The following is a 19581-nucleotide window of genomic DNA, read 5'->3' on the forward strand; positions in this document are numbered from 1 at the left end:
TTTAAAGTTTAATAAAATATATTAAATGAAATTTGCATTTCATACCATTACTAAAATGAAGAGTTTCCATTTCCTAACAATGCTCTTTTCTACATAAGTACATATTCTACATGTCTTTTGTTGCGCATTCAGTATTTTACCACGAAATAGCTTTCGATGTGTGTTTAATTGCATGAATATATACAAATATATAATTGCAGAAGAGGAGCAAAAGCCAGTTAGGAATAGCAGTGCTATTCGAAAAAAACTCTGAGTAAAACATCTTTAAGATGATTTTGCGCTGATCTTCAGCGAGGGGGGCCGGAAGAGTCGCTCGCACAATATGTTGAAGCGTTGATTTGTACGGGCTTGGGGAAAAAACTTAATTAAAACCGAGAATAATTGGCTTTTCTTTTCAACATTGAAATTTGTCTTTTTTTGTCTTTTGGTTTGTTTATTAGTTCCGTAGCCTAGAAAATCCACATTACACCTCGAAAGAAATAATTACACGACGAGAAGAATAGAACGTGACTGTTACGGACAGTTCAAATGCAATTTGACAGCTTCCATCCTATTTATGAAGACCTCTTAAAAGGCAATAATAAACCAGAGATATAGCCTAAAGACTGGTCAACATTACTGTTATCTAACTATTTGAATTACCAACACACCAGGCCTGTCGTATCGATGAGTTTATTATCAAACTGGCTGTGAAGGTTGAAGAGGCAAGTAAGATACTGTCACTTAACCTGGAGACAAGACAGCTTGCAGGTGAGAAAATATTTTCAACTTCATTGTTCAAAAAGGTAGCAAAAATATTCTTTTATTTTCAGAAGGCAAGGTATCCATATCGGGTAGTATCTTCACCCCACAATATTCAATCTTGAATGTCATTCAAAACGAGCAATCTAATGCAGTTTGAAACCTTACTTCGCGTCACCCGAAAACTTTATATTTAAATTTTATATGAAACTTGAGTTTCGGCGATTTAACCCATTTATTTCTTCCCAAAAAATCTTCGCCCAGGACCTGTATTGGTCGCCTCACAACTCTTTATATAGAAGGGTACTGTTTGATTTCTCCAATAATAAATACTTGTTTGCAAGAAAGAGGTCACTGAGAACCCTTTCCAAAGTAATTTGATAAAATGTGAAGGTTTTCTTCGGTTTTAACTCGATTCCTCCCATTAAATTTCAATTTCAATTCGATCTGTGAGAGTTAGACGCGCGTACTCTTACTTTGATCAGCCTAGAGATTGTTTCCTGTTTCGACACTAGCTAAAAAAATTAAGGACAAATAACGTTTAATGAAGCTTATTTTGAATGAAAACTGGATGCTCCCTTCAACAACCAACTGAACGTCGTTAATCCTGTTCTAGCGATGAAGATGTTCAACGTGTCGACGCGTGCATAACTTTTAACTAATGAATTACTAACGACATTTTAAACACCAAGCAACTTAAACATACACCTCACATCCCATGTTTGAGGAAAGCATTCTCTTCCCAAGTAATTTTAAGACGTTATTGACTCAAGGAAAATCCCTTTGATAAGCTTCACTGATTTATTGTACCGACTGTCCCAAATGGTTTTATTATTTTGATTAACTTTTAGGTGTACAAGCAAAAAGGCAAATATTTCAGCTATTAATTTGGATTATGAGAATTTCAATAAACTGACATTAAAGTTTAATTTTCCCCCCATATAAACAAGATAAAACAGTCTGGCATACCATTAAGCCTGTTTTACACATATGAAATTCGGAAAAGGAAAAAGAAAAACCCATTTGATTCCTGATTTCTGCAGACACCAAATTCTTTGTTCATTCTTTTAATATGTAGACATACTGCAACGCAAAATTCGTATCCTGAGTTCAAATTTTAAAGTAATCAAGTTTTTAAAATGAAAATGCGTATTTATGACAAAGGAAGACTTATTTTTAATGACTGCTATCATTTTCCCTAATATATCTCGGACATCTTTATCTAAGCGTAGAGGTCTGTCGCCCAAAATTGCCTGTAATACTTCCTGAATGGTTAAAAATAACATCAGGTGTTTTTATTTCACTGTGAATTGAAACTATGAAAAACATGAATTTGGATGATTTTCTTACTGATTCGAGTAATTATGCATGATTGTCGCGGTGCGATTCAGAATTCTCTTTGTAGACTAGTTTTCACTACTAGCTACACAACCTTAAGGCACAAGCGCAAAATAATGCAGTCTGGAAGTTTTTTTTGAATGTTTTTTTTCGATGAAGAAATCCCGGCACCCGCCGAGCCTGAAAAAAAATATAAGTTCCATCTCTGTGTTTGCGTTTGGCTTGCTTCGCCGGTAAAGACAGGGTATGTACCGCGCTACAACTAACAGAATCAGCACTCGGATGTCGAGTAATGATATCCACATCGCGCGTGGATATTCTTTCTCTTCTCTCTCTCTCTCTCTCTCTCTCTCTCTCTCTCTCTCTGGCGCTTGATGCGCGCGAACCGGAGCTGATCCGCAACATTGGTTCCAGCTCTAAATTTGATCCCAAGACAGCAAATACACATGGTTTTGCCATGTGAGTTTACTCAGTTTTGACGCTTTGATACCGCAAACCGAGTTAGATTTGTCAAATAGAAAACTGATAATGGTATAAGCATGACTTTTAATTAGAATTTGGTGAGACTTCTCAGCCTTTAAGACTGTTCTGAGCAGTTGCGCAACATACCAGTATAAGCTGAATGGTGAAGTTAGCTTAAGTAAAAAAAGTAATTAATCTTTTATTGGGACTATTTCACCTTGTCAGTCAACAAGGAAGATTCAATAAGATAAACGAAGCATCAAAACCTCAACTCCCAAATCATTTTACCTGAATAATCATGTAATTATACCATGTTTTGTGTATAAAGTAGCAGCTGGTTTGATATTGTTGTACCTAAACAGGATATCGCTCTATTTTCGTTCAATTCAATGATATTTAGTGAGAAAAACGAAAAACAAAATCAAATCAAACTAGCAGCGGATCGCGTTCAAAGGAGTTCGCCGATAGATATCCATTAAAGATACCCGAAAAGTTGTACCATCGATAATGGAACTGACGTCATTGGCTTTGACACTGAGGCTTGATTGTTAAATGGAAAGATAAATAATGAAATGAAAGGGAACAAATAATGAAATATTGGGAATAAAAAGAAAAAAAAGGAAAAGCGTGATTTTCAAGTCGCATTAATTTGATCTTTAAAAATCATTTGCCAATGAATGCGGCAACGCATGTTTGTATAAGTTGGTGAGAAAAAAAGAAATCCATTTTATTCAAAAGTAAATAATGTCGAGTTAGATAAATATACTTGACTTTTATGATTTCGCATGTCATCGGACCTATGTCATGTTGTACTTATCTTTAGAAGTTAGAAGTGAAGGAGTTTTTTTGAAGCTAGTGACAGATTTTTTTATAAGGTCTAACTTGTGTTTTTTTATAATAATAATAATATAATAATATTTATTTATAAAGCGCAAATACAAATCTGTTCTAAGCGCTAGTAAACAAACGACAAAGACAACGACAAAATAAAATAATTTACAAAGAATATGCTAATTTGAAGAGATAAGTTTTAAGTTCAGTTTTGAATGAGGCAAGACTTGATGCATTTCGGAGAGATATTGGAAGTGAGTTCCAGAGTTCAGGAGCAGCCACAGAGAAGGAGCGATGACCATAAGATTTAAGATTATAAGAATGTGCTGATAGAAGAACTTGTGATGCAGAACGAAGATTACGGTTCGGTTTATACACTGAAATGAGTTCCCGGATATAGATAGGAGATTGGCCATGAAGAGCTTTAAAAGTAAGTAATAGGATTTTATATTTGATTCTAGATTCAATTGGTAGCCAATGCAGATTAACGAGGATAGGTGTAATGTGGTCATGTTTATGGGAAAGAGTGATTATTCTGGCAGCAGCATTCTGTACAGATTGTAGTTTATCTAAGAGTTTGTTTGGTAAGCCAAAGAGCAGAGAGTTACAGTTGTCGAGTTTGGAGGATATGAACGCGTGGACGAGAGTTTCAGTTGTTTTCAAAGAGATGTATTTTCTTATTTTAGCAATGTTTCTGAGATGATAAAAAGAAGACTTGCAAATATTATTCACATGACGAACCAAAGTAAGATGCGTATCAAATATGACACCAATGTTCCGAGCATGCATTGAGGGCATTATCACATCAGAACCAAATTGAAGAGAAGGAAGAGTTAACTGTGGGCTGTGCTTTGAAGAAAATAACAGGAATTCAGTTTTGCCTTTATTTAGTTTCAATTTATTTGTAGTCATCCAAGCATCAATATCAGATAGACAGTTTTCAATCAGATTCATGGAATCATTAAGGGACAAATCATCATTACAGGAGAAAGGAATATATAATTGAGTGTCATCAGCATAAAGGTGGAAAGACATTCTGTGTATTCGGAGGATATCAGCTACTGGAGAAGTATAAAGGAGATACAACAAAGGACCAAGTACAGAACCTTGAGGTACGCCACAATCAAGTTGAAGGGCTTCAGAAGAAAAATCATCAATGGAAACAAATTGAAAGCGATCAGTGAGGTAGGACTTAAACCATTGAAGAGCTATGCCAGAAATGCCAAATTTTGTATGGAGACGATCTAGAAGAATTTGATGATCAACTGTGTCAAATGCAGCAGATAGGTCCAAGAGTAGCATGGCAACACAAGAACGATTGTCAATGGAGTGGAGGATATCATTTTGTACTCGAAGAAGAGCAGTTTCACAGCTATGAAATGTTTTGTATGCAGACTGCAATTTCTTTTAACACCAAACTCGCTCCGTCAACCTCTTAATACCTCTTAGTATCAAGAGTAAAGTACCGTGCACAGAGTAAAAAAGTATAAGGCGTGATTGTTGATTTTTTCCGTGTTCAATCTATTTTAATGCTGGTTGAAAGACATATTTATGGCAGTACTGTCAATTTCCTGCGCGTCCTAGCGAGGCTCGTGTTTGAGTTAAGTAAATGAGGCGCGGGCGAGGCATGTTTGGATCAATCTACGAGAAGGATTCAATGGTAAAATGCTCCACTGAAGTCAATAGATTTCAAAGCTGTAGACACAAACGCTGGACATGTCTGCCACTTTCTAGAGGCGAGAATCTAGCTTGATTCTATCAATTCCTTTATTCACGAACGTTACAAGTTTAAGAGGTAAAAGAATTGACCACTTTTGCGACAGGTACTTTGATAATTTATGTGTGGAGCGAAGCACGAGTTTGTCAAACGTTAATCTCGTTAAAGGCAACGTTAACTTCATTTAATGCTACTGAGGGCGCTCTTTTTTTCATTTGGAAAAATTTCTTTCTTTTTTTTTTCTCTTTAGGAAATACTGAGTGTGGGAGTATCAGTATCGATATCAGCTTCTAGGACTGAAAGACTGACCAACTGTTAAAAATAGAGGTAATATAAATTGAAACTTCTTTAAGTTAAATCGTAGGTGAAAATTGCGATATTCTTGGTTTAATTATAACATAATTTCAACAATCCTAATTTAGTCTAAATGTGTGTGTGTTTCAATTCGATTCATGGTCAAGCTGTAACATTTTCATTTCTTCACAAAACGGTCTTTAAAATTTCTTAATAGAATATGCATATTTTTTGCAGTTTTTATATATTTTTAGTCATAGATTCCCCTCTAGATTTTTTTGCGAGGCCTCAACGAGAACAAAACGACATCTGCAATGTTGAAGTGAAAATCATGTATTCATAATTTCAGTTGAACAACAGTCAAATAAGCTGATCAAATAAGGAATAGTCCCTGTTTGCTTTATTCTAAATGGAAAAGGCAATAACATGAAAGGCGTCAAATGTAATCATATAATTTCTTCAACAGAAACTCCTCTTGGCAAAACCATTCGTCATGAACGACACCCATGACGTCGACGAAGGCCACGTGACCGCGACATCAGTTGCCAAGGCAATACCCATGATCCTCATCACCCTTGCTGCGTTTCTAGAGAATTCTTTGGTGCTCGTTTCTGTAGCAATGTGCAAATCATTACGTCGGTTGCCAGGCAACGTCTTCATCGTCAACCTCGCTATCACAGATGTCGTGGGCGCATGTCTTTGTATGCCATTTGGGATCATAACCTTCATGAGAGATGGACACTACATGTTTGGAAACGCTTTATGCCAGTTTCAAGCCTTTTTGATTGTCACTATGTCCAATGTGACGTTTCTGACGTTGCTAGGATACAGCGTCTTCAGATACATCATGATCACCTCGAGACAGCAACTGTCAATTTCGACTCTTTGGAAAGGGGTGGAGATCTATATAGCGTCAATTTGGCTGGTGGGAATGACATTCAGCTCCCTACCCCTGATAGGATGGGGCAAGTATTTGTACTTCCCAAGCTTTTATTCGTGTACCTTGGATTGGACTGCTGACAAAAGTTTCAGCTTTACTGTATTTGTGGTAGTGTTTTTCATCCCACAGACAATATTATTGTTTTCTTACTACAAAATATCTACGTTCGTCCGACACCACAAAAAACAATTGAGTAAAAACAGAAAAAGGATGAACTTAAGTCCACAGTCTAACACAAATATGGATGGTTATTCCATTGCATATGACGCAAGCTCCAGTCAGTCGGTATGTCCGCCCCGTGCGCGGAGCACGTCCCCAACCCGTCAAAACGTAAGGAAAGTCTTCGTGATGAGCATTCCAGAGGAACATCCATCGCCGTTAAAAGAAGGAACAACATCGAAAGCTAATTCAGCTCACAAAATCTCGAAGGAGTCAAAAGGAGGACCCTCCCTAGGACTTTGTTTGGATGTCTCAAACGTCCAAATTCATCCAAAGCGAAAACAATCAAAAGAAGAGAAGAAAGTAGAGTTCAAAAATGCAGATGAAGCACAGTTTCACAAGCCCTCTGTTAACCGACTAAGAGTCGTACAACAAGAGCGACTAGTAAAGATTCTTTTGTTTACTGTCTTAGCTTTCTACATTTGTTGGATGCCCTTTGCAGTGGCTAGTTTTCAGCAAGTTATAGGCCACGCTGGTCCAAGACCCGAGTATTTTGACCTTATTTCTATGTGGCTTGCCTTTTTCAACGCTCTTTGTAACCCTGTCATTTATGTTTTGCTAAATGGTCAGTTCAGGAAAGCGTTTCGTCATACCTTGATTGTAATCTTTTGCTGCTGTTCGAAAAATTCATAGAAATGTTGCGCCATGTACTCATTAAAGGCTCAGTACTTGAATATCTTCTTACAGGTGAACGAAAATTTCCCGAAGGGGCTCTTCCGTGGTGCTGGCTAGCGGACTCAATTCACAACACTCATCACGCATACGAAGAATACACACCTGACAAAGACAACTCGCATGTCGATATCTGACATGAAGATTATATCGAAATGTGTTTGAAATAACTGACTGGGATAGCAAGAGGAAAATATGCAGTTTGTAAATAGTAGTCGTGTATTTTATAACTACAAAATTGACTTGTAAAATAGCGACAATGGACTACCTACTGGTATAGTGCCTTAGAAGACTTCAGTGACTTTTGGGTCACCGCAGCCCCATAGCCTATAATCACTTAGTAATAAATACCACAAAAAAACGATATGTTAATAAAAGAGAGCAAAGTTTGTAGGCTTAAAGATTGTGTAATGGATGTAAATGCAAATATGAACCTTAGATTTTATGCTCTTTATCGCAATTACGGGTACTGTAACACTAGACCTGACTTGGGCTCCTTGTGTCAGAACGAAGTGTGCAATGCGCATCATTTCTGTGTCGCCCATTCTCTTCCACATTTGACTACTTCTCGAGCTAATTGCTCATAATTGAAAACGGCGCTGAAATAAAACGAAGAAAATTGTTATCAGAATTTAACCCTCCTCCGTCAGAAACAACAAAACTACAAACTTTTTCCTGCTATGAAAATTATTTACCTCCTTTTAACACTTTTAAGAATACTCAAATTACTTAAAAATTTAAATACTTCTTTTTGCACAAAGCATGAAAAATTTTGGAAAGATACTTTTCATTTTGGAGCCGGAAGTCGTTTATTCGTACATACAACTAACGTCACATTGGAAAGTACCATTTTGTACGTTTTTGTTTGATGTCCTCCAATCGATTTCACTGTGCCGCTTCAAAAACGTTTCATGCAAAGCGCCGGTATACACCGTTCTAATAATGGCTGACAAGCGCACAAAAACTATTGTAAACTTTTATTTAATGACTGGTTGACCTCGTTTTCGTGCACTTGTCAGCCATTATGAGAACGGTGTATATTCGTAGCGACTGCGAGTAATGTTCGTATTTTAAGACGAAGAGGAATGGTTTCGAATAGGCGTTTTGCTCTAATAATCACATGACCATTTCACGAGTCCGTTGGCCTACTTTGGACAGCAGTTAGGAATGTGAATGGCCAGTAAGATGTGCATCAGTGGAAAGTTATTTTACTTTCTTCCTTTAGGTCTGTCTGTTTGTCTGTCTGTCTGTCTGTATATCGTTTTGCTTTCTTTCATCCTTTCTTTGCTTTGTCAGTTTTTTCCTTCAAAATATCCGCCTGGAAATACATAAGTTCGACTTTCATCTTTCATAATTTCGACAATTCTCAGACCACATACTCTGGTGGATGGGAATTTAACAAGATTAGAGAGGAGGACACGGCTAATTGTGGAAAAGAGGGAAAAACTACAATTCTCCCGTCCCTCCCGTCTCTTTCTCTCACTTCCCATATTTGATGTAGTCCAGCGGTAGACACCATGGACGGCTCATGACGAAGGTGGTCGTTTGTTGTTTTTGTTTTGCTTCGCCGGGACGTGTACCTGGCGAGAGGATTTCAAAGCTTTATTGCGGTCAAAACTACTCAACTTCAATTCCAACCTCGTCTCAAATAACAATCGAAGCCTTAACCCCAGCTAGACAGCCCGGATTTTCCTTTGCAAGCGCTGGAATCGAAATAACGTGAGCGCTAAAGGAACCTAACTGAGACGACGATGACAGCACATCTCTTGAACATTCAATGGAGACATCCCCAAAAATAAGACTCACCAGCCAAGACTTGCGGTGGCACTCAAGAAACCAGATCTTCATTTCTTTGATGCATTAACCAGGGATTATTGTTATTATTTTTGACCGCGAACTCGAGCCGAAAATGGAATTTTACGAGCCTCGAGGAGTTCGGTTGAACGCTATGAGGCGGATCGATCCTGACAGTCGATACGAAGACGAACCAAGTGGACCTGAACTCGATAGATATGGGTTTGTAGGGAACCATAAACAAGCCTCGTAAGTATATAAACATCCATCTACATACTGTTCAAATATTTAACAAATTAGGGAACGTTTCTACTGGTTTATAGTTTACATTTACTCGTGTCATTTCAAAGTCGTTCGTGTACATTTAACATAACATTGGATAAATCTTTTTTACAAAAAATATTTAATTTTTTAACTTAATTTAATTTCGTACATAATTCTTATTGTGACAATAAATGTTCCAATTCTACTGCATCATATTTTGGATAAATAAAATTCAGCAGTTCAGCTCTAAACTTATTCATTTTAATTCTTCATCACAAAAAAAATGCTGTTTAATTCCAGGAAGTAAGAGACTTATTAATTTAAAGACATATAATCCAACTGGTTCATTTTTCTTGTATCTCTAAGATATTAATCTTTTTAGGAACGAGGTTAGCATGCAATAAATACTTTTAAATGTCGAGTTGTTGTGTACCTGTATATATTATCTATGTTCACACCTGAGTGCCTAGCAATTTAATATTAATGCTAGAGTTTGATAAGGCTATTTGATACTGATAGAGTGGTCACAGCTTTATGAGAGCAATAAATTTTTTTGACAGTTAGCAGACGTTTTGAAAATATTTTGTCCTTTTAATTGGGCAAATGTGATCCGGTGTAATTCTTAAGTTTGTATTGTCATATATTATGCTCTGATTCAGATTGACCTTATTCAAGAAAAGTGAAACAGGAATGTTGAAAGTAGGGATGTGTGGGTGGTGGGGAGGGGGCAGTTGTCTGATTACAACCTAAGTTTCATCTTGTCCCCCAACTAAAAATCGTTTTGAATCCCTGGAATTTTTATGGAATTTACTTTAGAATATAATTTTATTTGCTCTTTGTATCAAATTAGAGCTTAAATACTATTTTTTTATCTTTTTATTCTTTGGCATTGTTCTTTAAGGGAGACAACATTACCTGTTGAAGTGTTACGTGAACGAGAGCTGAAATGGATTGAAATGTTAAAACACTGGGATAAATGGGTATCGAAAAAATTCAAAAAGGTGAAGTATAAATACATTAAATATTCAGTTGTTGTTTCATCTACATATATTGATTATTTCCTGAGCTTTCAGATCTTAGATCCATCATCAGGGAATAGGGTGATATGATTGAAAAAATGACAAAATTGATTACATGAGAAGCCAGCGTAACCATAGAGGAAGATTATGCACATAAAGAAACCTTAAATATAAATATATCCCTACTAGAAAATGAAAAATATTATGATGCAAAAATTTGTCTTTCAAAATCTTGTCAATTATTAAAGAAATATCAAATTGGATGGACATTTAAGACTGGGGATAAAAAACATTATTATGTAATAAAGTATGACTATGTACCATAACTGTAGTACGTACAGTCGTTTGCAACTAAGCATGAATGCCAGACACTAAAACATGTTCTAACTGGCGGCCGAAACGTTGAAGTTAGTCAACCGGAAAATGTATGTTTTGTAATGATTTGTTGGACGCTTGGGCGCGACGTTTAACATTTTGGCCGCCAGTTAGAAATGTTTTAGTGTCTGGTGTTCACGTTTAGTTGCAAATGACTGTATGACAACAATACTGAATTGAAGACTTTTGATTATGCATTCAGGTCAAAGAAAGGTGTCGTAAGGGAATCCCACCTTCTGTTAGAGGACAAGCATGGCAACAATTGTCAGGAAGCAATGAAAAGGCAAAAGAAAACCAAGGAGTGTTTGATGTTAGTAATTACCCATGACATTTTGTACATTTCAACAACTCTTATCTCATCGAAGCCTGACAAAATCCCTTGATGCAAATGAACCAAATGCTTTTCACCTCTGGGGTCACAGGAAATTCAATTTCCTGCCTTGGCATCAGGTTTCTCCCCTGATTCAAGGTCTCTCACCTCTGGGGTCTCAGGTTCTATTACTAGGCTTAGCTTGTTGGGTCTCTTCCTTGATTCAAGGTCTCTCACCTCTGGGGTCTCAGGTTCTATTACTAGGCTTAGCTTGTTGGGTCTCTTCCTTGATTCAAGGTCTCTCACCTCTAGGGTCTCTGGTTTGATTACTAGGCTTTGCTTGTTGGATCTCTTCCTTGATTCAAGGTCTCTCACCTCTAGGGTCTCTGGTTTGATTACTAGGCTTAGCTTGTTAGGTCTCTCCCCTGATTCAAGGTCTCTCACCTCTAGGGTCTCAGGTTAGATTACTAGGCTTAGCTTGTTAGGTCTCTCCCCTGATTCAAGGTCTCTCACCTCTGGGGTCTCAGGTTCAATTACTAGGCTTAGCTTGTTAGGTCTCTCCCCTGATTCAAGGTCTCTCACCTCTGGGGTCTCAGGTTGGATTCCTGCAGTTAGCATCACACGTGAACAAAGTTTGTTAGGTTTTTTCCTTGTTTTGAGGTTTTCTGGGCAGTGCACTCCCAATATGTTTCAATCACTCCATAAATGAAGTTATTTTTAACTCGTGGATATGTGAAGTGCAGAAATGAGTTATTGTGAGGGGTCTGAATATGCAAATGTGTCACTCACTCACTCGCTCACTCACTCACTCACTAAGATGTTAGCAGATCGATATTTAAACGATTACCAATCGTCTTACGTCATCTGATTACGAACGTTACATGACACTAACAGGCACAAAGCTGTTATACACTATAGATTACTTTGATATTTTATATGAGGAAATGGAATACTGATGATCCATGTGGGATAGTTTCTAGCACTTGTGAACGCCATGGGGTCCCACTGTGCATGCGCAGTCTCGCACATAGTTTTTTCTTCGGATTATTGATATTAAAAGACTCGAGGAAAGATGCAAGTTGAAGTAAAATTATACAATTAACGCCTGAAATAAAATTTCAATGAGTTAGACCTTTTTTCCTGATGCATTTAAAAGTAAACAAAAACACTTATGTACAAAGTCGACATTTCGATTTTTCTGAAGACCTCGTAGATCGAGCCGGCTATATATCGAAAAAAGCTATTTTAATTAGAACCCGAGGAGAAAGTCTGATTTCAAGCTCTAGAGGACTTTATTCTCCATAGAGACAGCTCAAAGTCACGACGGTATTTCGCAAAAAAATCTTATAAGCTCGATCGAGCGAAGTTTTATTACTGATATGAACAGTTGTATTTACTGAGTGACGTCTTAAGAAAATAATCAATGTAGATGTAGATCGTAGAAAAAAATAGAAAAAGACGAAAAAAAGAACAATTCCATTGGATTTTTGAAGGAAGTTCGGCCAGTTTTGTCATTCAAATATTAAGCCTTTCTGAATGAAAAGTAGTTTGATCGCTGCACATTACAAACAGCCAAAGCAATAATGTTCTTGAATGTTGAAATGTGCGAAGGTATAACAAGAATCTGCTCCAATAAATAATCAGTAATTTACAGACTTGGATGAAGACAAAATAAATAGCATTTCTAAATGAATTTCTATCAAAATATAGTTTCATGTTAAAAATGTAGGAGCCGTGACCCTTGAAGGTCAAGATATAAAGTAGTAATGTAAATCAACCTCACGCATAACGCAACGCTTTTTGTTGATCGCCCCGATTGTATCATAAACGGCTGATTATCTTGTATATTCAGTTTTGAGAGAAAGCGTTTGCAAATAGATCTTCTTCCAATTATACTCTATACTTGACTCAGTTGACTCCATCGAAGTCGAAGCCGTCTCTTGTAATTGAAGTTCAGACCATTAATTCATCACAGAATTCGCTTCCAAACTCAACAAAATAACAAAAAACTAGGTGTTGAAAGGAAAATAAAATAAAAGAACTATTACTGATTTTACCAGCTAAGTTGAGTATTTAAAAAAAGTATGAAATCGAGCGAAATACTTTGAATCCTTCGAATGTCAACAGGCATAACAATGACACAGGGAGCCCAATCTCCAAAAAGTGCAACTAGTATCCAAGAGTTCGCCAAAGGCTGTTTGATTAAATCCTTATATCTACTAATTGTGGAATATATATTCCTACCTTAGAGACTAGATGCTGCAAGTTCACCAGAGTGGGAAAATGACATTAAGAAAGATCTGTGCCGAACGTTTCCCTACCATGGAATGTTTTCTGATAATCAAGGACAAGGGTTAGTATACATAACCCATCATATTCACCCATCATTCACAGTACTTCATCTTTTTTAAAACTATTACAAATTAATGAACAGCTACTGGCCCATTCAGGGCTCAAAATAGTGGCCTGCCAGTGGCCAAATGACAGGACAAATTTCAGGTTTGGCAGGCAAAAATGACGATGGAATACCAAATGAATAATAGAATGGTTGGAAAAAATTTACTGGAATGACCTCCTTTATCTGCTATGGCAGGCTACAATTTTTTTCCATTTTGAGCAATGGATAGTAGTTTGCACATTTTTCTAGCCTAGAGACAATTTTTACGAATCACAGACTAGTAGCCCACTATTCTCAGTAAATACCAAGAAATAGCAAGTTATCTCCATTTTCATAATCACAAACCATAAGAAAAAGCTTCATATTATAAAAAAAAAGGTTTTATAGAGCCAGACTACCTGAGGTCATAATTTATTATTAGAATATAGATAACCATATGTATTTTGTAATTAAGAATGTTAGATAATTTCATTTTGACAATTCCATTTCGGTTTAATTAGTTTAATTCTTTTTTCATTTCCCATTTCTCCCATTTTTCATTTTTCCCAGGCAATCAGACTTGTTTCGAATGTTGAAAGCATATTCAATATATAACCCAAAAACTGGATATTGTCAGGTTAGTGAAACTACACATGTAATAGTCCAATCCAGGGGTGGATCCAGGGGAGGGGTGCAGGGGGTGGGCACCCCTCCCTGGTTCGACCTTGTGTCCCTACTTCGAAGATAACCAAATGCTGTTTTTTCCCTTTGATTCTAAGGGGTGCACCCCTCCCTGTGTTAACTTTGTGTGCAGCACCCCCCTGAACAAAATCCTGGATCCACCCTTGCAATCTCTCTAAAAGGAATTTCAAACTCTTGAGATCCTGTTTCCTGAACATAACAGAAAAGGTGCTTGTACAAAGTTAGCCATGCTCTGACTTAGATCAATCCAGAGCTTGTTTCAGGAACAAAAATAAGAGTTAAAGGTTGAAAATTTGAAATGAAACATTTAAACACTGATTTTGTTACATATGGAATATAGATTGATGAAAGTTTGATGTTTGAAAAAAATTGAAAAGTTTGCAAAACATTTGCTATATTTCTGCTAGGCAATGGCTCCAGTTGCAGCTGTACTCCTAATGCATATGACATTAGAGGTTAGTGATTGAATTATTTATGAGCCATCATCCAATCTTGTATTATCATAGTGCAACAATACTCTCAGTAGTTGAAAAACTAAAATAGTGCTAAAAATCATTCTGTACTCCTACAAAGGTGGAGGGGCTTGGTGGGGGGAGGATGGTGATCCTTTCAACCATCAAACCACCCCTGGCCTGACTCTGAAATATACTTCTTTTTTTGTATCGGTTAGGATTTTTTTAGTGTTATTTTTTCTTTTTTTCATTGATTGGATGTAAAGTGCGTTTGAGCTATTAGTCAAAAGCGATATATCAAATAAATATTATTATTATTATTATTATTCTCATTATTATTTTTTATTATTAAAGTGAATACACCCTTCTCATAATGGCTGACAAGTGCATGAAAACGAGGTCACCCAGTCATTATTTCATGATAAAAGATATAACATTACATGAAATGACTTTAAAGAAGAAAAGTATGAAAAAATGACCTTTGTTTTGATCTGAATTAGCACTAACAGCCTTTATTTTGAATGAGCTGCTTGGTTCAACCTTGCAAGATGACTGGGTGACCTCGTTTCCGTGCATTCATCAGCCATTATGAGAAGGGTGTATAGAGGTATGGGGAAATGCTAGTCCACAGTTTTGAGGGATCACAAGGCTATGTGTATACTTATTCATGTTATGCACAATAATGAAGTACACCATGAATGGTCAGAGATTATTACTGAATGTGTGATTGGGAGTGTTTAAATGTTCTTTAATTTATTTTAGGATGCATTTTGGTGTTTTGTAATGATTTGTGAAAAATACATCCCTGAATATTATGAACCAAAACTAGTAAGTACCTAAAGAAGTTTCTCTGTTGATTACAAAACAGAGACATTTGATATTATTATGATTTATCTGTCCATCTGTCTGTCCATCCATCTGTCAATTGTTTAATTATTCATTTATTTCATTCATTTGTTTGTTCATTTATTTGTTTGTTTGTTTGTTTGTTTGTTCATTCTTTCTTTCATTTGTTTGTTCTTTCTTTCCTTCGTTCGTTCGTTCGTTTGTTCGTTCGTTCGTTCGTTCATTCCTTTGTTCTTTCATTCATTCATTACTTTCTTTCTTCCTTCCTTCATTCAATTAAGCAAACAAAATGTATATTAAATGAAGTAATTGGTAACTTGTGATAGGAGGCAGTCAAGCTGGATGCAGCAATATTTGGTGGATTATTAGAAAAATGTATACCACAAGTAGCAAAACATATGGTAAGACAATTTTATTCTGAATTGGGCTTCCTGTGGTTTATTGAATAAGGAAATCCACCAACATTTTTCTTAATGTTTTTTCTGTACATTATTTTTTCATCAATCAGAAAACCCATAGGATAGACCCATTAATGTACATGACTGAATGGTTCATGTGTATATTAGCAAGGTACGTTAATATTTTAATAAATAAGAAAGGAAGGTAGGAAGTAATGAATGAACGAGTGAACAAACATTGAAATGAAAACCAATGAACCAATATACAAACAATGAAGAAACGATCAAATGAATGAACCAATGAATGAAAAGAAAAAGGGAGGGAGGGAGGGTTGGGAAAGAATGAATGAACAAATGAATGAATGAATGATTAAATAAATGAGCAAATGAATGAATGATTGAATGAGCAAATGAATGAATGAACAATGAATGAACAAAGAAATGGACCAAAAGGAGATTGGTAAGATGGAAAGAAGATATTAGAAAATACTCATTTGGGTAGCAAACTCAAACATAGTAAAACAGCTGTAGTCATAAACTCTGTATCATTTTTCTCCCTCTAGAAATATTCCATTTTCATCAGTGCTTCGTGTCTGGGATATGTTTTTCTGTGAAGGTATGTCTTCATTTTCATCAGAACAAATTGAGTCCATGCAGACAACATGCTGATATCAAGTCAACTAAAAAAATCCTTGATCAGGAACTGCAAAGCATAGTTTTGATTGGGGGAACTAATAAGAGAGGTTCCAGGAAAATGCTCCCCCCCCCCCCCCCCCCCCCCAGAAAATGCTCCTCTTCCCCTATCCCCCCTCCCCCGGCCCAGAAAATTCTGAAATTGAAGCTTTCGAAAATGTGATTTCCCTTGCTTTGAGGGACAGTTGCAACCTATTTATTGCATTTGATTCACGGTAAAATATTTGGCAAAAAATAATAGAAAATCATTTTTCATCTAAAAAAGTGTATATGTGATGTGTATTCGTGCAATTATGACAGAACACTTCATTGCAGTTGGTGCTTGGCTGTCTACATCTTTTACAGTTTTGTTTATTTGTTTGATAGGAGTGAAGGTAATATTCAGAACCTCAGTAGCAATGGTCAAGATATTACTTCCCCCTGAACAGTTGCCTCAGTGTCCTGGGTAAGAAACATATGCAGAAACATATTTTGCGTACTTGGAAGCACAATTTGTCTCTTGCAGCGATATTATGTTATGCTCATGGCTAAACTGTGAAACATCAAGGAAGCATGTGTAACCGGCGGCAAGGCGCTCAGCTATGAATCAGATTGCAAGTGGTTTTGACAAAAGAATTTATTGAAAAATTCACACAACTTTACAATACACGGGAAAAAAAACGGGAACGAGATTACAGGATATCTCTTTACATCGAAGAGAATTCCTTGTCTTGATATGTGAAAATATCCGTAGACAACGCAACGTCTTCAAGAACTTTTACTACACTGATTTAAGCTTAGTTTGGGCCTACTTTTATGGGAATGGGAAAACCTGCATTCTTAAGACCTTACACATCCTACGCAATGTTGCACGCCCTAGGCGCAAACAGGATGTCCCAAACACGAACTTACGTAAACAAGCGCCAAACCTAGGCATGACTCACTGTAATGTAATTACGTGCGGAAATTATTTCTTGCTTACGCATTTTCCACGCAAACAGTTAACTAAAGAATTACATTCCTATGTGTACACGAGGCATTCCTAATTAAAAATATAGATTTATGACTAAATAATTACTGTCCAAAATAGTGTCTTTTGACTCTGTCACACATGTTAATGGTAAAGATGTTTCCTTGTTTAGCCAGGGTTTTACTTAAATTCTGTCATATCAATAACCTCCTGACCTCTTCCTCATCATTATTATTATTGCTATTATAATTAACCAAGAGAGCATAAATAAGAGAGGGAAACTTCTTAATAACGCGCGCCATGTATTATAATTAACCAAGAGAGCATAAATAAGAGAGGGAAACTTCTTAATAACGCACGCCATGTAAATTCCCGGTTGGGCTATTTTTTGAAACCAGATGCAGTTTCAATTTCGCCTTATCCTACTCCCCTGCATCATCAATTTGCTGCGTGTGCTCTCTTTCCGTATTGTTTTTAGTGATAAAAATAGATCAAAACAATAAGATTTTAAAATTGGCTTTCTTTAAACCACCAGGTTATTTGAAACCAATGAAAGACTGAGGCATTTAGAGAATATGCAAGAAGATGTACTCATTCCAGTAGTAAGTACCCTTATGTTCTATAAGTTGTATATATCATAGCTAATTGTGAGTCTTCTAGATTTTCATGATGTTGTATGTTGTTATTTCTAGTCACTATCCCTCAAAATATCTGAAAAACTCCTGCGTAAAGAGCATGAATATCACCTATCAGCACAGTCCAAGCCAAGATGACCGTAACCTCTGATCTGACACTGGGGGTAGATTGCCAGCAATCAAGGCAAGGTTATGGCTGTCGTTGATCTAGCAAGTGATTAGAAATGTTTAAACAGCAACATTAATAAGGTGCACTAATTGGGTCATGTGATTTGTTGGCCTCATTGGGCAATATTGCGACTGAAGACAGCCTCATTGAGTTATATTGGACAACTGCTGAGACTGGACATACACATACATAGGACTGCACAAATTATGAAATTGAATACGAGATGCATGAATATGAATACATGAGATTATATGAAATGCTCCATGAAATGAAATTGATCTGAATGTAAATGTAAATGATGAAGTCAAAAGAGGATGTTTTAATGATAGCATCATTTACTACCACTACTGGAATCCCTTGCACATTTTCTTGTTCAGTCAATTAGTTTCAGTTATCATACCATTTTCATAAGAAAACACAACACTTTGACTTTTAACGATACCCTGAAAGGGCAGATCAAAGTCATGTTTACTAGATCAAATTGGAATTTAACTTATGTTAGGTTTTGTGGAGGGTGGATAACTGGATAATGTGAAGATGTTTTGCAGAAGGGAGAAAAACCAGAGAACGTGGAGAAATACACAGACCTAAGACATTTAAGTAGTGGTAGTAAAATAAATGCATGATGTTATTATAAACAGTTCATTAAAAGACTTGGGTTTGTTTTGCAAGTAGAATAGGTAATATATATATATGAATGTTTTGTTGTGAAAGCCCTGGCAGGTTTAAACAGCAAGGTTTTCTTTGAATTAATTACAAAATATGTTTGAGAAAGCACCCATTTCTCCCCATAAAGGTAGATACACCTTTATGGTAGATACTCCTCAGATGTTCCTCCCTTATCTTCTTCCCATTGATGATAAATTAATAGTCTAATTAATAGACTTTTATAGGGCAACGCGCAAAAGTATAACCATCAATGATATATTCACATACTTCTATGCTTGGGCTTTTTTTGCTGGTTTTACCAAATAAGCTCAAACGTTGTCATACATTTGTGTGTTGCCCTGTAAATTAATATGATAAAAGTAACGAATACTTTTCCTAGTTCTTGCAATTATTCTTTCTCACAAGGTATGGTAATTGAAGTTCAAGATTGATTTTGTTTTTGAGCTGGCATGATTTTTTGGACTGGTTGAATTTTTCTTTATTTTTTGACTGGTGGTTTCATGTATTCATTGTGAGGGTTTTAATAGTGGTATGACATTATTTTGATGATTTAAAAATGATTTGTTTATTTTACTAGAGTGCAAACAATTAATCTGTGAAACACTAATTACTAAATAGTACAAAATAGTGCTAATTAAACAATAGAAAACAATGGAGTGTGCATGAAATTGTGCTATTTAGTATTACTAAAGTTTCACGGTTATATTGTTTGCAC

The 19581-nt window shown here is 36.2% G+C and overlaps 2 protein-coding genes across 4 annotated transcripts; both read left to right on the plus strand.

Moving 5' to 3' along the window:
- Positions 1 to 673: 673 nt before the first annotated feature.
- LOC116307724 (tyramine receptor Ser-2-like) lies at positions 674 to 7615 on the plus strand. 3 transcript variants are annotated; one of them, XM_031718023.2, is made up of 3 exons: positions 674 to 750; positions 5340 to 5416; positions 5850 to 7615. In XM_031718023.2, the coding sequence occupies exon 3, from the start codon at positions 5877 to 5879 to the stop codon at positions 7173 to 7175; it is 1299 nt and encodes a 432-aa protein (XP_031573883.2). In that variant the 5' UTR covers positions 674 to 750; positions 5340 to 5416; positions 5850 to 5876; the 3' UTR covers positions 7176 to 7615. The 3 variants fall into 3 exon arrangements, with proteins under 3 accessions (XP_031573883.2, XP_031573885.2, XP_031573884.2); XM_031718025.2 differs by lacking the exon at positions 674 to 750 and adding an exon at positions 4951 to 5195; XM_031718024.2 differs by lacking the exon at positions 674 to 750 and adding an exon at positions 4951 to 5167.
- A 1095-nt stretch (positions 7616 to 8710) lies between these two features.
- On the plus strand, positions 8711 to 19518 carry LOC116307721 (TBC1 domain family member 10A). The gene is made up of 13 exons (XM_089032824.1): positions 8711 to 9257; positions 10174 to 10273; positions 10869 to 10976; positions 13226 to 13329; positions 13924 to 13990; positions 14463 to 14510; positions 15270 to 15335; positions 15680 to 15754; positions 15862 to 15923; positions 16315 to 16367; positions 16811 to 16889; positions 17929 to 17995; positions 18086 to 19518. The coding sequence occupies exons 1-13, from the start codon at positions 9124 to 9126 to the stop codon at positions 18164 to 18166; spliced, it is 1044 nt and encodes a 347-aa protein (XP_088888950.1). The 5' UTR covers positions 8711 to 9123; the 3' UTR covers positions 18167 to 19518.
- Positions 19519 to 19581: the final 63 nt, after the last annotated feature.

Source organism: Actinia tenebrosa, unplaced genomic scaffold (genome assembly GCF_029948245.1).
Source record: "Actinia tenebrosa isolate PJP-AT-01 unplaced genomic scaffold, QUT_ActTen_1.0 PGA_scaffold1__47_contigs__length_23844297, whole genome shotgun sequence".
NCBI classification, from domain to species: domain Eukaryota; kingdom Metazoa; phylum Cnidaria; class Anthozoa; order Actiniaria; family Actiniidae; genus Actinia; species Actinia tenebrosa.

Bases quoted from the DNA above. Each gene is read 5' to 3' on its own strand.
- LOC116307724 (XM_031718023.2), top strand. From the start codon at position 5,877: ATGAACGACACCCATGACGTCGACGAAGGCCACGTGACCGCGACATCA.
- LOC116307721 (XM_089032824.1), top strand. From the start codon at position 9,124: ATGGAATTTTACGAGCCTCGAGGAGTTCGGTTGAACGCTATGAGGCGG. The intron at 10,977-13,225 runs GTTAGTAATTAC...TTCCTACCTTAG, and splicing joins AAAACCAAGGAGTGTTTGAT to AGACTAGATGCTGCAAGTTC. The intron at 14,511-15,269 runs GTTAGTGATTGA...AATTTATTTTAG, and splicing joins TAATGCATATGACATTAGAG to GATGCATTTTGGTGTTTTGT.